Below are 20,473 nucleotides of genomic sequence, written 5' to 3' on the forward strand. Positions count from 1 at the left end.
CGGAAAGGCATGAGTGGAAATCAAAATATTAAATCAAATAATATGTGATTGAAAATGAAAATGATATACATCAAACATTCAAGTGGTAGTTTGTCACTTTGCTACAACGTGCAAGAGTATAATTTTATTTTGTTCAACTAACTCCATATCTCTCTCTCTTCAACAGAGATGTCATTATTTTTAATTTCTAGTAAGTTCTGCGGTATTTTATTTTAATATTTTTGTCTGTTCAAATTCTTAAATGACTAAAATCCAATTACAAAAAATAAAAAATTAAAACCGCAAAGTATAAGATACTTAGAAACACCATTCGATTTTCGGTTACTTTTGGCTCAAACAAATCCAATAGAGATTCTTTCTGGATCTTAATATCTGAGCTTAAAGAGAAGAAAATTTGAACCATTCAAATTAAATATGACGGTTCTAATTAACTCATTTTGTTAACTTACCTCACACAAACTAAAGTTCTAAATCTCTCATTCTCTCTCAAATAGTCGAATTTTTTAATCTTAATTCTGCATTATGAGGTTCGAAGAGGATACAAATCAAAGTAAGACGGTGCTGTCACATATTCCACGTGTGCAGGCTGCTGCACGCCCCATTCACAGGAAGTTAGAAGCTAACGTGGATGGATTAGGCTTTACGGTTTTGCATCACCACCCCACTACGTATGGAATTTGGATTCGACATTGCATCGACCAAAACCATCCAATTAGTCAAATGATTAATTAAACTAATCCACTTGTTAGTTGTGTGTTTGGGGACAAATTAAGCAACCTACCACATGTTACTTCCACTAATTAAAAGGGACATAACTATCGAATATTTAGACACTTGTCTCTCAATTTCCTCCAATATCTAAGCTACCACCAACCCCTTCATCTCTCTCTAGCTAACATTCCTGCACAAACAAGGCATACAAGATTTTAGGTTTTGGTAAAGAGGGTTTATTTTTTTAATGTGTAAGATTCTAATCACTTTTCCAATCTTCTATGGACTTGTTTGAAAGTACTTTTAAAATGACCGAAAACGTTTTAAATACAAATACTTACAAGTGATCCATTAAATAATGACTCTTAAAGTAGAGTGAATATTCGGTATGACTACCCTACTAGGACATCTCTCGTAAAAGAAAAAATAAATGTGAGGTCGAATGAAATTAAAATAGAAAATCTCATGTATTTTGTAAAAAATACTATACGAATGACATCTTCGGAAAGTTTCCAAAAAAAAAAATGACATCTTCGGAATGTCTCTCATCTGAGTTTTTTTTTTTTCCTTAAAATTAGGCTACAACCCATAACAATTCAAAATGCCAGCTCATGTTTGATAAATGAGGTCAATTACCAAAAATAACCTTTTCAAAATGGGCCAGTTGCCCAAAAGCTAACAACATTATTATCATGTGCTGGCCCAGTGATCCCTATGATTATAGGAGTGCGAAACTTGTGCAAACACATGACTGTGGCTGAAGTTGGCAAGCCCACTGGAAAAGAGATCCTCTTCAGATCGCTTCCTCTTAAAGTTATTATAACTTTTAAAGTTGATCTCTATTTATAATCGTTGGGTCAAATTTTAATAGTTTCGATCTCCGAACTTGGTAGATTAGGAGGAAGGGATGTGGAAAGGATCCCTTTCCAGCCCACTAATTGTGCCTAAATCAAACTAGAAAATATCTCGTTGACATGCAAGAGGCCGTAACAAGGACTCGAAGAGATTTTTACGTTTGGGTTCGAGGAGATTCGAAACTAATTTGGAATTTAATTAATCTAATTTGCGCATCCCAAAAACTAATATATAAATTTTACAAAATTTGAGATGCAAATTTGGATTGTCTATGTTGGTTCATAAAAAATGTGCACCTAACTAATAACATGTGCACATTTACGACATTCTCTTGAACTCTCAGATCCAAACAAATACAGAGAATAACTGTAAAATATATCTCATTATATGATATGAACTCACGTATTACAACTCGAACGCTCACGAATCACCAATAAATAACGGTTTCAAAAATGCAGAAAAAAAACTCGGATGGCGTTCAAGTTTGTATTCCCCGCCTCATAGTTTAGCTTGTATTAGAATATAGAACGACAATTTGATAGTTCCTACCAAAAACATCTCAAAAAGTTGATGAGGAAATGGAACAGGTAATTTTCGCGATCGAGCAGTTCGTGTCGAACCAATCTTTCGAGGATGATGTTCTGCGGAAGAAGCTCGCTGTAGTAGAGCACCGTCGAAACTGAGGCAGCAGGATCGGTAGCTAAGGATGTTATCAGCCTCAGCAGAGGCCTAAACATCAATGGTGTAAGAGACTGCACCATCAAAAAAACAGAAACCGCTAACACATGTCACAAAAAATAAATAAATCGAAACAATATTTAAATTAAATTTGTTCATGCATACCATGGATTCTGGAGATCGACGAAGGACAAGATGGAGATGAAGTTTCTGAACTGGATTTCGAAGAGAAGTGAGGGTTTTGATTTGGGGTGTTTAATTTGTTAGGATTTTAATTTATTAGTCATATCTGTCGATTTTTCAGCAGACATTCAAACCTACCCGTCTGAAAACAAATTTGACATGAAAAAAAATTGGGTAGTGCTTAAACCACCAGGAAGACTAGGTGGAGTTCATTAAAAAAATGCAAAACCGAACTCTTTGTCTCTTTGATCAAACAAAAAAACAAGTATTTTTGTATTGATCTTGTGATCAAAATCATTAGATAATTAAGAATTCAAACAAATTGAGCAGTTTTCTTGAACTAATCGACACCATTTGATAATTTTTAGACTAAACGTAAGAATTGGTAATTTCGTTTAGATTTGGTTGCTAAAGGAAAAATTCGTAAATTAAGTAGGGTTTAGCCAAACTACGATTTGAGGAGATTTTGAAAGACTAGGTTTTCCTAGTGTATTTGACTAGGTTTCTAATAGACATTTTTAGAACCCATGCAAATCTGAGTATAGTCCGTTGAGATGATACTTTTACCATAATTTACGCATCACATTTGTATCATATTTCTAATAAAGATGTGATTCACATGTGTTGGTGGCCTGTACAATCAAATTCGTGATGTGGGTGTCTAAGAGGCAGAACAGAACCTATACAAATCCTTAGTACCGCAACCAAGCATGCACTCAACGGCTTGTGCCCACTCTTAATCTTATTTGAGACGTAATTGTATATGATGTAGATGTAATTGTATAAGCAATCGCTTCGAATGGAGCATTTGGAAGGTTTCATGGGAAAGTTTTGATCATCCAACCAACAAATAATTACCAGGAATGAAATTGGGAATGAAGTTTTGATCATTCAATCGAAAGTCAAAAATCGACATAATTTCAATACCAATTGCACGTAGCTCCTACGGGGTGAAGACGATGGGGTTGGCCCAAGGATTTTTTCCCATTATTTCCACCAACCTTTGGAAGGGACTGCAGAATTCAAGTCAATGGTCCAAAAAATACGTAGCGAAAACCGCCTAATTTTGAAGAAAATGAAAAAAAAGTCAACAAAAAATCAATGGTTGAACTGTCAACCGTGCTGGTAGAATTATACAGATGGCTGCAAATAAAATGGAGACGGAGACAATGAGAGGAGTGAAATTCAACTCCACAGAGTCATACAGAAAACATGAGACTCAATGTTGTGCTAATTCTGAAATTTTTTTCATGTTTCTGTATGCAGTCTTTTTTATCTTCCTCTCATGCACAAACCCTAGATTTTCCTGTACTGCTCAAGCAAGGGCAAGGGCTAGCCGATCGAGAGAAGAATTTTCTTGTTTCGGAAAATGGCGGTTTATTCAAGCTAGGGTTCTTGAGTCCTGGAACTTCAAGTGCTTCCGGTGCCACCAGCGATCGTTACTTGGGCATGTTTTACACAAGGCTTCCAAGCCATCCAGATGCAGTGTGGTTGGCTAACCCTAAAACTCCAATCAGCGATTCATCGGGCGTTTTCACATTGGATAGTGATGGAAAGTTGAAGATTGTGTACGGTGGGGGGGAAATATCTGTATCAGATTCCAATCAAACAGTTTCAGGTAATGTGACTGCCTCTTTACTAGACACAGGAAATCTTGTGTTGCAACAATTAGCTTCCAATGGAGCATTCGGAAGCGTTTTATGGCAAAGTTTTGATCATCCGACCAACACATTGTTGCCCGGAATGAAATTAGGCATGAACTTCAAGACAGGACAGAATTGGACACTTTTTTCATGGTTGAGTGATCAAGTACCTGAGCCAGGCGCTTTCAAGCTAGGCGTGGATCCTGGTGCCGCCGACCAACTGGTCATTTGGCGGCGAGGGGATGTGTACTGGACTAGTGGTGTATGGAAAAATGGTAGTTTTCTAGGATCCCCTGAATTGACAAGAAGGGTTGATTTGTTTCAGTTTACTTTTGTTTCAAGCAAAGAGGAGAAGTACTTTTCTTATTCCGTGAAAAATACTTCTACATATTCAAGGTGGGAACTGAGTTTACAGGGGCAAATTTCGCAGTCCGTTTTAGCCCCAAACAAGACTACTTGGGAGAGCACAGTTACCGGTCCATGCAAATTCAACATGAATTATCCGGATGCAATGTGCATAGAGGAGAAGATTACAGAATGCAGGAACGGTTCTGAGCTGTTTGTGCCAATAAGAGGTTATTTTGCTGCAGTCAAATCCCTATACGCTGATGACGATACTAGCTTGGCTATTAGCGATTGTCACACTGCCTGCTGGAGAAACTGCACCTGTATCGGATATGAAAGTTTGTATACCGACAATGGGACTGGATGTGTGTATATGATAGAAGGGGCAAAATTTGAAGAGAATGATTACTTTGGCTTTACTTATATCCTTACTATAGGGAGGAATAGTAGCAAAGGTATGCATCTTCTCATTCTTCCTTCCTACTCTATGATTTGTGCCCTAAATTTGATGTTTTGAGTTTCATACACCGGCTCTCAACAACTTCTTCGAGTACTTATTGCTAATTTTGTGGTTGGTCTAGATGGAACACCTACTGAAGAAGGAAAAAAAATCGGATCAGCAGGAAGGGTAGTGAAAAAATGGTGGATATGGTTTATCATAAGCATTACACTTTCTGTGACAGTGCTACGTTTAGGTTACTTGTGCTACATAAGGAAAATCAAGCGTAGATTCATGCAACACACCAGTAAGTTGTTAAGAATCATAAAGGATTTCATTACTGCGAACATAGTTATGAATTAAGCGTGCATGTAACTCTAGATACTATTGCATTCATCGAAACTGTGCAGGCCAAGAGCAAGGATTAAATGAGTTGAGATCCCAAATTACCAGAATCGGGAATGTACACAGGCTCAAACTAGGCAAAAGTATAGGCCAGGAGTTTCAGATGTTCAGTTTCTCTGGAATAGTAGCTGCAACGAATAATTTCTCATCTGCCAGCAAGCTTGGAGAGGGTGGTTTTGGACCAGTTTACAAGGTAAAATCTACGTTGAATTATCGAACAATAGCTATCTGAAAATTGGTACCTGACTTTTAATGACAATGCAGGGTGTGTTACCAGATGGCCAACAGTTAGCAGTAAAGAGACTAGCAAGAAATTCGGGACAGGGACTAGAAGAATTCAGGAACGAGATTACACTTATAGCTGAACTTCAACACAGAAATCTTGTTCGGATTCTTGGTTGTTGCATTCAAGGAGAAGAGAAGATTTTGATCTATGAGTACCTGAGGAATGCAAGCTTGGACGCCTTCCTTTTCGGTTTGTCCACAACTCCTTTCAAATCCAAAGACTCCCTTTTTCTGTCTTCCCCTGCACCTGTAATTTGCTAACCATGCTATTTTTGAATTTCAATAAACCGCAGATTCAACTAAAGGGAAGCATTTAGATTGGCAACAACGCGTGAACATAGTCGAAGGGATTACACAAGGACTTCTCTATCTTCACAAGTATTCTAGAGTTAGAATCATACACAGAGATTTGAAAGCTAGCAACATTTTACTTGACGGAAACATGAATCCTAAGATATCAGATTTTGGAATGGCCAGAATTTTTGAACAGAATGAATCCACATCAAAGACGAAGAGAGTTGTAGGAACATAGTAAGTATACTCAAAAATCTCTGTATACGCATTTCTTCAAATGTGAATGTTTTCTAATTGCAGATGATGATTTTATGCAGCGGTTATATGTCTCCGGAGTATGCCATGAAAGGCATTTTCTCTGACAAGTCCGACGTTTACAGCTTCGGAGTTCTATTGCTGGAGATTGTGAGTGGCAAAAAGAACACTGTTTTCGTTTCATCTACTGCTCTTAGCCTCGTTGAACTGGTAAGTTATTAAAACAGATCAAATTTTGCATTCAACTTCAACCAGAGAAGAAAAAACTCAATCACCGCAATGAAATTTAAACGATTGCAGGCTTGGGATTTGTGGAAACAAGGTGACACTCAAGAGCTAAAGGATGCGTCGTTAGACTCGTGCCCTGAAGACGAAGTTTTGAAGTTTATTCATTTGAGTCTGCTATGTGTGCAAGAGTATGCAGCTGATAGACCTACCATGGCAGAAGTCGTATCCATTCTCACAAGCGATTCCATGTTTTTCCCTGATCCGAAGCAACCTGCATACCACATTTCGAGAAGTGAAGTTGCGTCATCGAGGCCTGATGGGAGGCGACCGGACATGGGTTCAGCAGATTATGTGCCCATAACTGTGATGGAAGCCAGGTAAAACCTTCATTTTACATCAGATATAAAGGAATGTAAAGTACTTTAAATTCGAAACTTGAGAATTAAGAAAAAGAACACTTTGGTAGTCTCTCGGGATGTAAATAAGGCGAACCATGCTACTTTCCTTGATAAAATCACAAATGATCTGCTTTTTACTTGCTGGAGCACCAGCACCATGAGATGCAAAAGTTTGACGATGTTGTATTTTGTTCCTTCACTGCACCGCAACTCACAGTGCTGATGCTCGAGCAAGGAGTAAAGAGCAGGCCATTTACGATTTTCTTAAGGATTCTTCACAAGAACTTATTAGTACTTTAGCTGCGAGTTTAATTTTTTGGATTTTGATGGACAAGAAATTACCAAGATCTCGATCTCACTATATAGAGAAGTTTCAATGGCCATCAGGAATAATGCATGAGCTGAAGCACAAAACTTTTACCCTTACTTCATGAGGTTAAACCGTTTGATCACATAAACCTTCTTTTTCATGACTATATGACTGTTTTATCCTGCATCTGCATGTACTACTAAACCACTCAAGCTTCTCTCTTGTACGTCCCACCCACCATGTTACTTGTATGGCACGAGTAAACCGTTATGGTGACATTCTGTGTTAATAATACAATATTATGTGTCAGTTTCTCTTCACATGTCATTATATTATTAGCACAAAACGCTACTTGTGACTGTGTATCAGTACCATAAAAGTTGCTTTCATGTCACTGAACGCTAGTATTTTACCCTTGCATTCTAGGTCACGTGTTCGATTTCTCCCTCCTGACATTACTCGCATAACTTCTTAAAAAATCGACGGGAAATGAATTATGCCAAACCAAACTGCGTTTTTGTACTAGTCTTCTGGACTTTCCCCGCCTCATGGTTCAGCTTATATTAGAATATAGAACGACAATTTGATAGTTCCTACCAAAAACATCTCAAAAAGTTGATGAGGAAATGGAACAGGTAATTTTCGCGATCGAGCAGTTCGTGTCGAACCAATCTTTCGAGGATGATGTTCTGAGGAAGAAGCTCGCTGTAGTAGAGCAACGTGGAAACTGAGGCAGCAGGATCGGTAGCTAAGGATGTTAGCAGCCTCAGCAGAGGCCTAAACATCAATGGTGTAAGAGACTGCACCACCAAAAAAACAGAAACCGCTAAAACGTCACAAAAAATAAATAAATCGAAACAATATTTAAATTAAATTTGTTCATGCATACCATGGATTCTGGAGATCGAGGGAGGACGAGATGGAGATGAAGTTTCTGAACTGGATTTCGAAGAGAAGTGAGGGTTTTGATTTGGGGTGTTTAATTTGTTAGGATTTTATTTTATTAGTTCTATCTGTCGATCTTTCGGCAAACATTCAAACCTACTCGTCTGAAAAAAATTTGGCATATGAAAAAAAATTGGGTAGTGCTTAAAGCCTTAAACCACCAGGAAGAACAGGTGGTGCTCATTAAAAAAATGCAACACCCAACTCTTTCTCTTTGACCAAACAAAAAACAACTATTTTGTATTCATCTTGTGACTAAAATCTTTAGAGAATTGAGAATCCAAACAAATTTGAGCAGTTCTTGAACTAATCGACACCATTTAGGAATTAAGACTAGACTTAAGAATTTGTAATTTCGCCCTCGTTTAGATTTGGCTGCAAAGGGAAAAATTTGTTAATTAAAATTCTTGAATTTAACAAATTGTGCGCACCCACCGCTCTCTGTGAGTTTTCAATCAATTTGATTACATAAGATACTAGGACTCACAACTGGACTCTAAATTGGTCTTTAAACTGGTTTATAAGTGTTTTTAAAAGAAATGAAAACGTTTTTAGAGAAAATATTTTTGAGTTTCAAAAGTAATTGACTAATGCTTCTTGCAGGAATCACTTCAAGTATTTTACGGGATTCACTGACATTTTTTTCAAGAGAACTTTAACAAAAAGCTCCTGGTACTGTTTACTTTAACGAAAAACTACATTTTTACACTAAAAAGTCAATCCTGGTACTATTTACTTTACTTTTATTTTGTCCACATCGTTAAAACTCAAAATTTTCAAATCATTTTCATTAGGTTTTTTTTTTTTTTAAATATTGGTTCCAAAAATATTTTTACCAGAAGTGCTTTCAGCTCTTTTAAAAACATTTTCAAACAAACCTATATTTGATCATTGAACAAGAAATTGGATAATAATTATAATGATTAGAGAAGCACTTCATGCACTTGAAGTATCACATTAACCGTATTTCAAACTAATCATACATTATCATATTTGAGAAATTAAAATATTTAAAAGTTCAAGCAACCAAAAAAAAAAACACGTAAGTGTGTAGATAATAGAGAGATTATATTCACACACCCTAAATTACTTCTGTCACATCCCGGCCAGGGAGAGACCACTTCCCAGGCCCGCTCCACCATCGTAGCACTATATTGTCCGCTTTGGGCCCTGACTACGCCCTCACGGTTTTGTTTCTGGGAACTCACACGAGAACTTCCCAGTGGGTCACCCATCATGGGAATGCTCTCGCGCGCTACTCGCTTAACTTCGAAGCGATGGAACCCGAAGCCAGTGAGCTCCCAAAAGGCCTCGTGCAAAGTAGGGATGAGAATATACATATAAGGATCACTTCCCTAGACGATGTGGGATCTTACAACTTCTCTCACACATTTTTTAATTTTTTAATATTTTCTACACACCACTAACACTTGATAAAAAAAAATATTAAAAAATTAAAAGAGTATGAGAGAAGTAATTTGGTATGTGTGAATATAATCTCCCTAGATAATATTCTTCATTAAAAAAAACACACACATAAGTGCTTAGAGTTTTCAATTGCCATCCATTTATTCTACCAATAAATAAGTAACAACTGGCAAGACGTAGATTTTTCAATGAAATCACGTCAAGAATAAACGCTAGCACGCAGTCCCCAAATGTATACAATTTTTTGCCGCACCAACAAGTTATTAGCATTTGTCAATGTTATGCTGAAAAACAAAGGTTCATATTTCATACACAAAACATGAGATGCAAATACGATATTGTCCTAATTCTGAGCATTTTCTCATGTTTGTACTGCAAGCAATCCTTTTTTTCTTCTTGTATTGCACAAAGCCTAGATTTTCCTGCACGACTCAAGCAAGGTCAGCAGCTAGTTGATCGAAATCAGGATCGTCTTGTTTCGGAAAATGGCGGTTTCTTCAAGCTAGGGTTCTTGAGTCCTGGAACTTCAAGTGCTTCCGGTGCTACCAGCAATCGTTACCTGGGACTATTTTACACAAAACTACCTAGTCATCCGGATGCAGTGTGGGTGGCTAACCCAAAAACTCTGATCAGCGATTCATCGGGTGTTTTTACATTGGATAGTGATGGGAAATTGAAGATTATGTATAGTGGAGGGCAGATATCTATATCAGATACCAATCAAACAGATTCAGGTAATGTGACTGCTACTTTACTAGGTACCGGAAATCTTGTTTTACAAGAAATCGCTTCGAATGGAGCATTTGGAAGCGTTTTATGGGAAAGTTTTGATCATCCAACCAACACATTATTACCAGGAATGAAATTAGGAATGAATTTTAAGACAGGACAGAAATGGACACTTTTTTCATGGCTAAGTGATCAAGTCCCTGCACGGGCGCCTTCAGCCTCGGAGTGGATCCTGGTGGCGCCAACCAATTGATCATATGGCGGCGAGGGGACGTGTACTGGAAAAGCGGCGTGTGGGTGAACGATAGTTTTCAAGGATCCCCTGAATTGACAAAAAGGGTGGACTTGTTTGAGTTTACTTTTGTTTCAAACAAAGAGGAGAAGTATTTTTCGTATTCTGTAAAAAATAGTTCTACATTTTCGAGGTGGGAACTGAATTTACAGGGACAAATCCTGCATTCGGTTCTAAACCCGAATTGGACTATTTGGGAGAGCACGGTGACCAGTCCATGTGAATTCAACGAAAATTATCCGGATGCAATGTGCATAGAGGAGAAGATTTCCAAATGCAGGAATGGTTCTGAGTTGTTTGTGCCGATAAGAGGCTATTTTAATGAGACCAAATTCCTATACGCTGATGACGATACTAGCTTGGCTATTAGCGATTGTCACGCTGCCTGCTGGAGAAACTGCACCTGCGTCGGATATCAAAGTTTGTATACCAACAATGGGACTGGATGTGTGTATATGATAGAAGGGGCAAAATTTGAAGAGAGTGATTACTTTGGCTTTACTTATATTCTTACTATAGGCAGGAATAGTAGCAAAGGTATGCATCTTCTCGTTCTTCCTTCGTAGTCTATGATTTGTGCTCTTATTTGATGTTTTGAGTTTCATACGTGTGCTCTCAACAAATTCTTCAAGTACTTAACGCTAATTTTGTGGTTGGTCTAGATGGAACACCTACTGAAGAAGGAAAAAAGATCGGATCAGCAGGAAGTGTAGCGAAAAAATGGTGGATATGGTCTGTCATAAGCATTACACTTTCTGTGACAGTGCTACTTTTAGGTTACTTGCGCTACATAAGGAAAATCAAACGTAGATTCATGCAACACACCAGTAAGTGTGAGGAATCGTAAAGGATTTCATTACTGCTAACATAGTTAGGAATTAAGTGTGCATGTAACTCTAGATACTATTGCATTCATGAAAACTGTGCAGGCCAAGAGCAAGGATTAAATGAGTTGAGATCTCAAATTACCAGAATCGGCAATGTACACAGGCTCAAACTAGGCAAAAGTATAGGCCAGGAGTTTCAGATGTTCAGTTTCTCTGGAATAGTAGCTGCAACGAATAATTTCTCATCTGCCAGCAAGCTCGGAGAGGGTGGTTTTGGACCAGTTTACAAGGTAAAATCTACGTTGAATTATCGAACAATAGCTATCTGAAAATTGGTACCTGACTTTTAATAACAATGCAGGGTGTGTTACCAGATGGCCAACAGGTAGCAGTAAAGAGACTAGCAAGAAATTCGGGACAGGGACTAGAAGAATTCAGGAACGAGATTACACTTATAGCTGAACTTCAACACAGAAATCTTGTTCGGATTTTTGGTTGTTGCATTCAAGGAGAAGAGAAGATTTTGATCTATGAGTACCTAAGGAATGCAAGCTTGGACGCCTTCCTTTTCGGTTTGTCCACAACTCCTTTCAAATCGAAAGGCTCCCTTTTTCTGTCTTCCCCTGCACCTGTAATTTGCTAACCATGCTATTTTGAATTTCAATATACCGCAGATTCAACTAAAGGGAAGCATTTAGATTGGCAACAACGCGTGAACATAATCGAAGGGATTGCGCAAGGACTTCTCTATCTTCACAAGTATTCTAGAGTTAGAATCATACACAGAGATTTGAAAGCTAGCAACATTTTACTTGACGGAAACATGAATCCTAAGATATCAGATTTTGGAATGGCCAGAATTTTTGAACAGAATGAATCCACATCAAAGACGAAGAGAGTTGTAGGAACATAGTAAGTATACTCAAAAATCTCTGTATACGCATTTTTTCAAATGTGAATGTTTTCTAATTGCAGATGATGATTTTATGCAGCGGTTATATGTCTCCGGAGTATGTCATGAAAGGCATTTTCTCTGACAAGTCCGGCGTTTACAGCTTCAGAGTTCTATTGCTGGAGATTGTGAGTGGCCAAAAGAACACTGTTTTCGTTTCATCTACTTCTCTTAGCCTCGTTGAACTGGTAAGCTATTAAAACAGATCAAATTTTGCATTCAACTTCAACTAGAGCAGAAAAAGCTCATTCACCGCAATGAAATTTAAATGATTGCAGGCTTGGGATTTGTGGAAACAAGGTGACACTCAAGAGCTAAAGGATGCGTCGTTAGACTTGTGCCCTGAAGACGAAGTTTTGAAGTTTATTCATTTGAGTCTGCTATGTGTGCAAGAGTATGCAGCTGATAGACCTACCATGGCAGAAGTCGTATCCATGCTCACAAGCGATTCCATGTTTTTCCCTGATCCGAAGCAACCTGCATACCACATTTCGAGAAGTGAAGTTGCGTCATCGAGGCCTGATGGGAGGCGACCGGACATGGGTTCAGCAGATTACGTGCCCATAACTGTGATGGAAGCCAGGTAAAAACTTCATGTTACAAAATTCAAATAAGGCGAGAGAATAAAGTTTGACGAACTTGACAATTAAGAAATAGACCACTTTGGTAGTCTCTCTCGGGATATAAATAAGGCGAACCAAGCTATTTTCCTCAGTAAAATCACAAATGATCTGGTCTTTACTTGTTGGAGCACCAACCACGAGATGCAAAAGTCTGACGATTTTGTCTTTTGTTCTTCACTGCACCTCAACTCGCATTGTTGATTGCTCGAGTAAGGAGAAAATAGCAGGCCATTTATGATTTTCTTAAGGATTCTTAACGAGAACTTATTAGGATTTCAGCTACGAGTTTACTGTTTTGAATCTTGATGGACAAGAATTTACCAAGAAAATAGCAGGCCATTTATGATTTTCTTAAGGATTCTTAACGAGAACTTATTAGGATTTCAGCCACGAGTTTACTGTTTTAAATCTTGATGGACAAGAACTTACCAAGATTTCGATATCACTATATAGAGAACTTTCAATGGCCATCACGAATAATGCATGATCTGAAGCACAAAACTCTTACCCTTACTTCATGAGGTTAAACCGTTTGATCACATAAACCTTCTTTTTCTTGACTATATGACTGTTTTATCCTGCATCTGCATGTACTAAACCACTCAAGCTTCTCTCTTGTATGCCCCACCCACCATGTTACTTGTATGGCACGAGTAAACCGTTATGGTGACATTCTGTGTCAATAATACAATATTATGTGTCAGTTTCTCTTCACGTGTCATTATATTATTAGCACAAAACGCTACTGTGACGGTGTATCAGTATCATAAAAGTTGCTTTCATGTCACTGAACGCTAGTAATTTACCCTTGCATTCTAGGTCACGTGTTCGATTTCTCACTCCTAACATTACTCGCATAACTTCTTAAAAAATCGACGGGAAATGAATTATGCCAAAACAAACTGCGTTTTGGGCTTTTACTAGTCAGCTACTTATTGCATTTTACTTTGTACCAGTCTTCTGGACTTTCACGTTTCACCAAACTCCTCCGTCTCTAATTCTGTTAGCCAAAGATGGGTTCACAAATTGTCCAACACGAGAAATTATGTACGAATATAGTGATGGAATTGATCCGTTCCGGACCTTAGTGTTCAGAGCCTAGAAATCAATTCATCTGAGCCGCACAAATTTGATCCAACGGTCCCTATTAACTCATTTTTCTGCCCTACCATACAAAACTAACGACTCTGATTTCTTTTACACATCAATCAACGGTCCAGATGATTTAATCCTTAGTTCTGGACGCTAAAGTCCAGAGCGGATCCAATTCCTATAGTGACATGGTATAACTATGGCTACATAGTAGAGCTTTCTACCTGTTCACAATGTGTTTTATTTAAAATATGAATATTATATTCTAAAGTTATAAACATATCACGTATTTAGTATTTAAAATATTCGAGAAATGATCAATATTTTAGTAAAAATATTTAAAAATTAAGAATCGATATGAAAAAGAGGATGAAATGCAAACTTCACCATAATCAATGAATATCGATAATATTTACCGACTTACTACAAAAAAATCGCTTGAACTCATTACTGATTTTGAACTTTTGAATTTTTTTTTGGGATATTTTTCTCTTAATTCCAATTAATTCTGAACGAGTTGATATACCCACCCATTACAAATTTTTATAATTTTCGTCGAAGACAACTAATAATGATATATCCATTAATATTTTTATAAATTTACACATCGATATTTCTACCACATTAAACATATTTTACCGCGTGACGGTATTGCTATATTCCATCACGTATTAGCCAAACACGGCGAGTAAACGCCGTGAGCTCAAACTAGAAGAAATTTAAACCCTTTGACCTCGTGACGGCTGAAACAGAGGACTCGCAACCCTTTTTTATTCCAAAAAAATCTGCAACGCGTTGGAAATCTTGAGACTTCAAAGCAATCGATAATAATTTCAACGAAAATTAATTAATTGCAATTAGTACGAAATGAAAATGTTCATGATTTGAGGAACCTTCGATCGTGACTGGGTAATAATTTTATACCCATAAAAAAATGAAGAACAAATCAACAAAATCGTCCCAAAATTTCAACCAATTTTATGACAAAAGTCTTCCCACATTTAAGATTTGTGTAGCTAAATTCAAAAGAAAATGGACAAATCAGGAAAAGTCAGAGGAGAAAATTCTTCAATTTGCAGGCCAATTCAAGCTACAAAAGCTTCTCTGAAAAAAAAATGGTAGACAGACAGCAAAATATTATAGCCGATGGCTGCACAGAGAAGCTTTCTGCTGCTGTTTTTCTCATGTTTCTTCATGCATTATCTTCTCCCTTGTTATGCAGAAATAGTGCTGTACACGCTCAAGCAAGGGGAGCAGCTACGGGACCAGGAAAACGATCACCTCATTTCTCAGCACGGTGACTTCAAGCTAGGGTTCTTCAGTCCCGGTGCTTCGAGTAACCTGGGTGCTACGAGCAATCGGTTCTTGGGAATATGGTATAGCAAACTACCAAATCATCCGGATGCAGTGTGGGTGGGAAACCCTGAAACTCCGGTCGTGGATTCGTCTGGAGTGTTTGTGTTGGATAGTGATGGGAAAATGAAGATCAAACATGGTGGAGGGGAGATTATTGTATGGGATTACAATCAGACAGTTTCCGGTAATGTGACTTGTTATATGATGGATACCGGAAACTTTATGTTAAGAGAAGTAGCATCGGATGGAACACCCGGAAAGATTTTATGGGAAAGTTTTGATTATCCATCAAACACATTGTTACCTGGAATGAAGTTAGGGTTGGACTTTAGGACAGGGCGTAATCGAACAATTTCTTCATGGTTCAGCGATCAAGTGCCTACAGCAGGTGCTTTCAGGCTTAGTGTGGATCCCAATCGCACCAACCGGTTAATCATCTGGCAGCGAGATGTTGTATACTGGACCAGTGGGATCTGGGAAAGTGGAAGTTTTCAGAGGACCCCTGAACTCACAAGCAGGGCTGATTTGTTCGAGTTCAATTTTGTTTCAAATGCAGAGGAGAAGTACTTCACTTATGCTGTTAAAAACAGCTCAACTCTTTCGAGATGGGAACTCAATACTTGGGGCCAACTCCTGCAGTCGATTTTAGGCTCAGACGGTACTACATGGGAAACCACAGTTACAAGTCCATGTACGTCCAACCCAGATTATCCAGATGCAGTGTGCATAAAGCAGACGACGTCTGAATGCAGGAATGGTTCTGAGCTATTTCTACCGATGAGAGGCTACTCAGGTGATGCTAAGTTGACGTATAATGATAGTAATACTAACTTGGATCTTAGCGATTGTCACGCAACTTGCTGGAGTGATTGCACCTGTGTCGGCTACAGACCTTTAAATCCCAATGGGTCTGGATGTCTGTATATGAGAGAAGGAGCACATTATGTCAAGAACGATTACTTTGAAGTTAATTACGTCGTTACTATAGCAAATAATAGCAGAGGTATGTATGCCCTAATTACTGGTTTAGCATGACTAATACTGAGTTTATCTAATGCACCTATGAATCTTGTCATTCTTCTATCTTCAGTTCATGCTATTTGATACACAGATATGAACCTTGTAATGATAATGTCTTTCGAATCTATGTATTACTATAGCTCTAAACCACTTCAAGTACTTAAGTTAATGCTAATTCTGTGGTTGGGTATAGATGGAACACCTACCGAAAAAGAAAGTACAAAGAGAAAATGGTGGATATGGTGTATCGTGGGCATTGTACTTGCAGTGGCAGTGCTACTTTTGGGGTACTTCTGCTACACAAGGAAAAGAAAACTTCTACACGTGCAACAAACTGGTAAGAAGAAACTAGATAGGATTTTATGGCTGTTAAATTATGAATTGCAAGTACAAGTACCTTATATACTATTGCAATCACTGGGCTGCAGACAAGGCGGAAACAATCCAAGAGCAAGGATTACTTGACTTGGGATCCCAAATCAGCGGATTGGGTGACATTTTCAAACTCAAATTCGGCAAAAGCCGAGGGCTGGAGTTTAAGATGTTCAGTTTTCCTGAATTAGTGACTGCGACAGATGACTTCTCATTTGCCCGAAGACTAGGAGAGGGTGGTTTTGGACCAGTTTACAAGGTAAAATATAAATTTATCGACTAATGGCTATCTGGGAAGTTGATACCTGACATTCAAAGTTTTTGTAGGGTGTATTACCAGACGGGCAACAGGTAGCAGTAAAGAGACTTGCAAGACATTCAGGACAAGGATTGGAAGAATTCATGAATGAAATAACACTTATAGCTGAACTTCAACATAGTAATCTTGTTCGGCTTTTGGGTTGTTGCATTCAAGGAGAAGAGAAAATTCTGATCTACGAATACCTGACAAATACAAGCTTGGATGCCTTCCTCTTTGGTTTGTCCATAATTCCCTTCAAATTCAAAGACTCCCCTCTTCCATGAAATCTGTAACTCTACTAAGCATACTATGAATTTCACATTAACTGCAGATTCCACTAGAGTGTATCTCTTAGATTGGCAGAGGCGCATCAACATCATTGAAGGGGTTGCACAAGGACTTCTTTATCTTCATAAGCACTCTCGAGTAAGAGTCATACACAGAGATCTGAAAGCTAGCAACATTTTACTTGACGAAAGCATGAAACCCAAGATATCAGACTTTGGAATGGCCAGAATCTTCGGACAGAATGAGTCCAGAGCAAATACGAATAGAGTTGTAGGAACATAGTGAGTTTAAAAAGCATTAATATTTCATAGTAATGGCACCTAAAATTTATATAATTGCTTATATGAAATATGAAAGGTTTCTTAACTTTTGTATGATGATTTTATGCAGCGGCTATATGTCTCCGGAATATGCCATGAATGGCATTTTCTCTGAAAAGTCTGATGTATACAGCTTTGGAGTTTTACTGCTGGAGATCGTGAGTGGCAGAAAGAACACTGTTTTCGTTTCATCTACTAATCTCAGCCTTATTGAACTTGTAAGTGTTATAAAGATTGAAAAAAATTAGCCCTCAATTTCAATTAGAGCAGAAACACTCACACGGTGCATCAAAATTTAATGACTGCAGGCTTGGAGTTTATGGAAACAAGGTGACTGTCTAGAGATAAGGGACCCGTCAATGGACTCGTGCCCAGAAGATGAAGTTACAAAATATGTTCATGTTGGTCTGCTATGTGTACAAGAATACGCAGCAGATAGACCTACCATGTCAGAAGTCCTATCCATGCTCACAAGTGATATCATCTTTTTACCCGATCCAAAACAACCCGCATTCTGTGTCTCAAATAGTGAATCCGGATCATCACAAGCTGAAAGAAGGTTGGATATGGGTTCATCAAATGGTCTATCTATAACTGTCATGGAACCTAGATAAAGACACTAACTTGACGTTCCATCCGATAGTATTCATTATTCAAATATGAATTTTACAAATGTAATGCGACACAGGGAAAATCCCGTCATGTGTAGGAAGTTTTCGGATTCATTCTTGCCACAAAAGGCTGTTTCGTTACTTCTTAATGAATATTTGTAAATTCGTGAAACATGATGTGAGCTTTGGAGTAAAATAAAGGGTACACATTTCATCGAAATTCATTCAAAACTCGATATCAAACAACTCAAAAAAGATTAAGCATAAGCCGTTAAACTCATACAGTAGGGTGAGAGAGCATTTAAACCTAAAGCAACACTACAAGCAGAAAGACCATAAATTGAAATGCATAGGCACCGATTAATTATTGTTCTTATCTGGGTCAATCTTCTCCGGAGATTCCTCCTCCTGCTCTTGCTCCTCTTCCTCCTCCTCCTTCTTCTCCTCCTCGTCTTCGTCTTCTTCCGGCGGGTCATACGGCATAGGAGGCGGCAGAGGCGTCTTCATAGGACTAAACTGCGGGAAAATGTCAGGCCTCCGCCCCGGCTTCGGCCTCTCCCACTCCTGCAACACAATTCCGCAACACCAAAATCTAATTAGCAACCAAAATTCCAAACGCAATTCAAAAAAAAAAAAACACAGCAGAAATCGAGAGTGGCTGAGGAGCACGCTTACAATCGGGAAATCGAGAGGGTTGCGGCGGGTGAGCTTCTCCTCATCCGGTGCCATACGCACCACCTGACTCCTCCGATGGCGTCGAGAATCGAACCACAGGGCGGAGGAAGGAGACGACGACCTTGCTGGGGATAAAGAAGATTGCCTTCGTCTCCAATTCGACCAGCTGCAACTAGGAGATACGCAGCTCAGCGCTGAGAGGCAGCTCGACGCCATAGCCATAGCAATCACTTCTCTTCTGCTTTCAACCGCTGCTTCTTCGTCCGGTCTTTGCGATTGGACTTCTGACTTTCCAAGTTGCAGCAGGCTACAAGGCTATAACAGTAATTTCAGTAGTATCGGACCACAGGACAGGCCGAGGCGCAACCGCCTTACCCACAGATCTCAGCCGCTACCTCTTCCTCTATCTGTCTTTTAATTCTCCGTAACAAGTAAAAGACTCCTCCACCCACAGCTTTTCATCGATTTTCTCACGTTTTTTAATCAATTTATTATCCAATTATTTGTGGTTCTTCTTTATGAAAATTTTTTCATTGTGATTTTTAAGTTATTAACTTTTTAGTACATATATCCTACTATTTATATAATGACACGTGATGTAACATTCTATGTACCGGTCACACTAAAAAATCTATTTTTCATTAGGCCGAATAGCACAAATTCCACAGCCCAATAGCTTCATACACAAGGCCCAAGAACCTATTGGGCCATTACGGTTGGGTTTTCTTTATTTTGTTTTTGATAGAAGCCTAGTTGCAGGAGAGAAGTTCGCTCACATGACCTAAGCCGTCAATTGACGTCCGGTCTAATTCTCTCTCTCTCGATGACCGCTTCCTCATCAGTAGCTTCAGCGTCGGACATTGCCCATTTTTTCGCTTCCTTTTGCTTGTTATTCCCTGCAGCAATCCCACAATTGTAATCTTGATCGCATTGTTGCTTCTCATCCCACCTCGGATTCTGTTGTTGCTTTGGAAGGGCCTTGGATGGATATAAAGAGATACTCAGTCGACTTTGGCGCTACATTCTCCTTGTTAGCCTTTCCATGTGCCTCTGACGAGCCTCTGCATCCCACTTTCTGGTACCGGCACCTGAGGAGGGAAGTTAAAAAACACAATTGTAATCTTGATCGCATTGTCGCTTCTCCTCCCACCTCGGATTCTGTTGTTGCTTTGGAAGGGCCTTGGATGGATATAAAGAGATACTCAGTCGACTTTGGCGCCACATTCTCCTTGTTAGCCTTTCCATGTGCCTCTGACGAGCCTCTGCATCCCAACGAAATCTTTTTCTGGTACCGGCACCTGAGGAGGGAAGTTAAAAAACAAAAAGGAAAGGAGTGTTGAGAGTGGGATTTGAACCCACGCCCTTTCGGACCAGAACCTTAATCTGGCGCCTTAGACCAACTCGGCCATCTCAACTTGATGCTAGAAATTTTTAAAAAATTTAACTTGTAGATATTCGACCATTGGTCTCAAACATTATGACCTTTCCTTAACGCGTAGTTGTATAATGCTGGTTTTGTTGTACTTAATAGGTTTGTGTAATTCATGGTGTCACACTTTTTTTTTTTAGTTAACGAGTTGATTCAAGAGGATGGGAAAAACTATCAAATAAAG

At 38.7% G+C, this 20,473-nt stretch overlaps 3 protein-coding genes, 1 long non-coding RNA gene and 1 other non-coding gene across 5 annotated transcripts; 2 read left to right on the forward strand and 3 right to left on the reverse strand.

Moving 5' to 3' along the window:
• Nucleotides 1-1,929: 1,929 nt before the first annotated feature.
• LOC103960717 lies at nucleotides 1,930-2,559 on the reverse strand. Its single transcript, XR_669317.2, has 2 exons — nucleotides 2,410-2,559; nucleotides 1,930-2,318 (listed from the first exon to the last, which is right to left on the reverse strand). It is a non-coding gene; the product is annotated as an uncharacterized LOC103960717 (long non-coding RNA).
• Nucleotides 2,560-3,586: 1,027 nt separating this feature from the next.
• Nucleotides 3,587-7,018, forward strand: LOC108868197 (G-type lectin S-receptor-like serine/threonine-protein kinase At1g67520). The gene is made up of 7 exons (XM_048567368.1): nucleotides 3,587-4,870; nucleotides 4,997-5,161; nucleotides 5,265-5,452; nucleotides 5,524-5,734; nucleotides 5,838-6,075; nucleotides 6,156-6,303; nucleotides 6,394-7,018. The coding sequence occupies exons 1-7, from the start codon at nucleotides 3,640-3,642 to the stop codon at nucleotides 6,700-6,702; spliced, it is 2,490 nt and encodes an 829-aa protein (XP_048423325.1). The 5' UTR covers nucleotides 3,587-3,639; the 3' UTR covers nucleotides 6,703-7,018.
• Nucleotides 7,019-9,698: 2,680 nt separating this feature from the next.
• LOC103960730 (G-type lectin S-receptor-like serine/threonine-protein kinase CES101) lies at nucleotides 9,699-18,405 on the forward strand. The gene is given in 15 exon segments (XM_048566958.1): nucleotides 9,699-10,334; nucleotides 10,337-10,960; nucleotides 11,086-11,250; nucleotides 11,353-11,540; nucleotides 11,612-11,822; nucleotides 11,925-12,162; nucleotides 12,243-12,390; nucleotides 12,481-12,786; nucleotides 15,061-16,276; nucleotides 16,487-16,630; nucleotides 16,722-16,924; nucleotides 16,993-17,203; nucleotides 17,298-17,535; nucleotides 17,645-17,792; nucleotides 17,883-18,405. Coding segments are annotated over 15 exon segments (4,959 nt in total). The 5' UTR covers nucleotides 9,699-9,721; the 3' UTR covers nucleotides 18,189-18,405.
• An 18-nt stretch (nucleotides 18,406-18,423) lies between these two features.
• Nucleotides 18,424-19,313, reverse strand: LOC103960715 (coiled-coil domain-containing protein 9-like). Its single transcript, XM_009373196.3, has 2 exons — nucleotides 18,861-19,313; nucleotides 18,424-18,749 (listed from the first exon to the last, which is right to left on the reverse strand). The coding sequence occupies exons 1-2, from the start codon at nucleotides 19,080-19,082 to the stop codon at nucleotides 18,546-18,548; spliced, it is 426 nt and encodes a 141-aa protein (XP_009371471.2). The 5' UTR covers nucleotides 19,083-19,313; the 3' UTR covers nucleotides 18,424-18,545.
• An 881-nt stretch (nucleotides 19,314-20,194) lies between these two features.
• TRNAL-AAG lies at nucleotides 20,195-20,275 on the reverse strand. Its single transcript has one exon. It is a non-coding gene; the product is annotated as a tRNA-Leu (tRNA).
• Between the last annotated feature and the right edge of the window lie 198 nt (nucleotides 20,276-20,473).

Source organism: the organism of the source record quoted next, unplaced genomic scaffold (genome assembly GCF_019419815.1).
Source record: "Pyrus x bretschneideri cultivar Hongxiangsu unplaced genomic scaffold, Pyrus_bretschneideri_v1 Contig44, whole genome shotgun sequence".
Classification (NCBI taxonomy): Eukaryota; Viridiplantae; Streptophyta; class Magnoliopsida; order Rosales; family Rosaceae; genus Pyrus; species Pyrus x bretschneideri.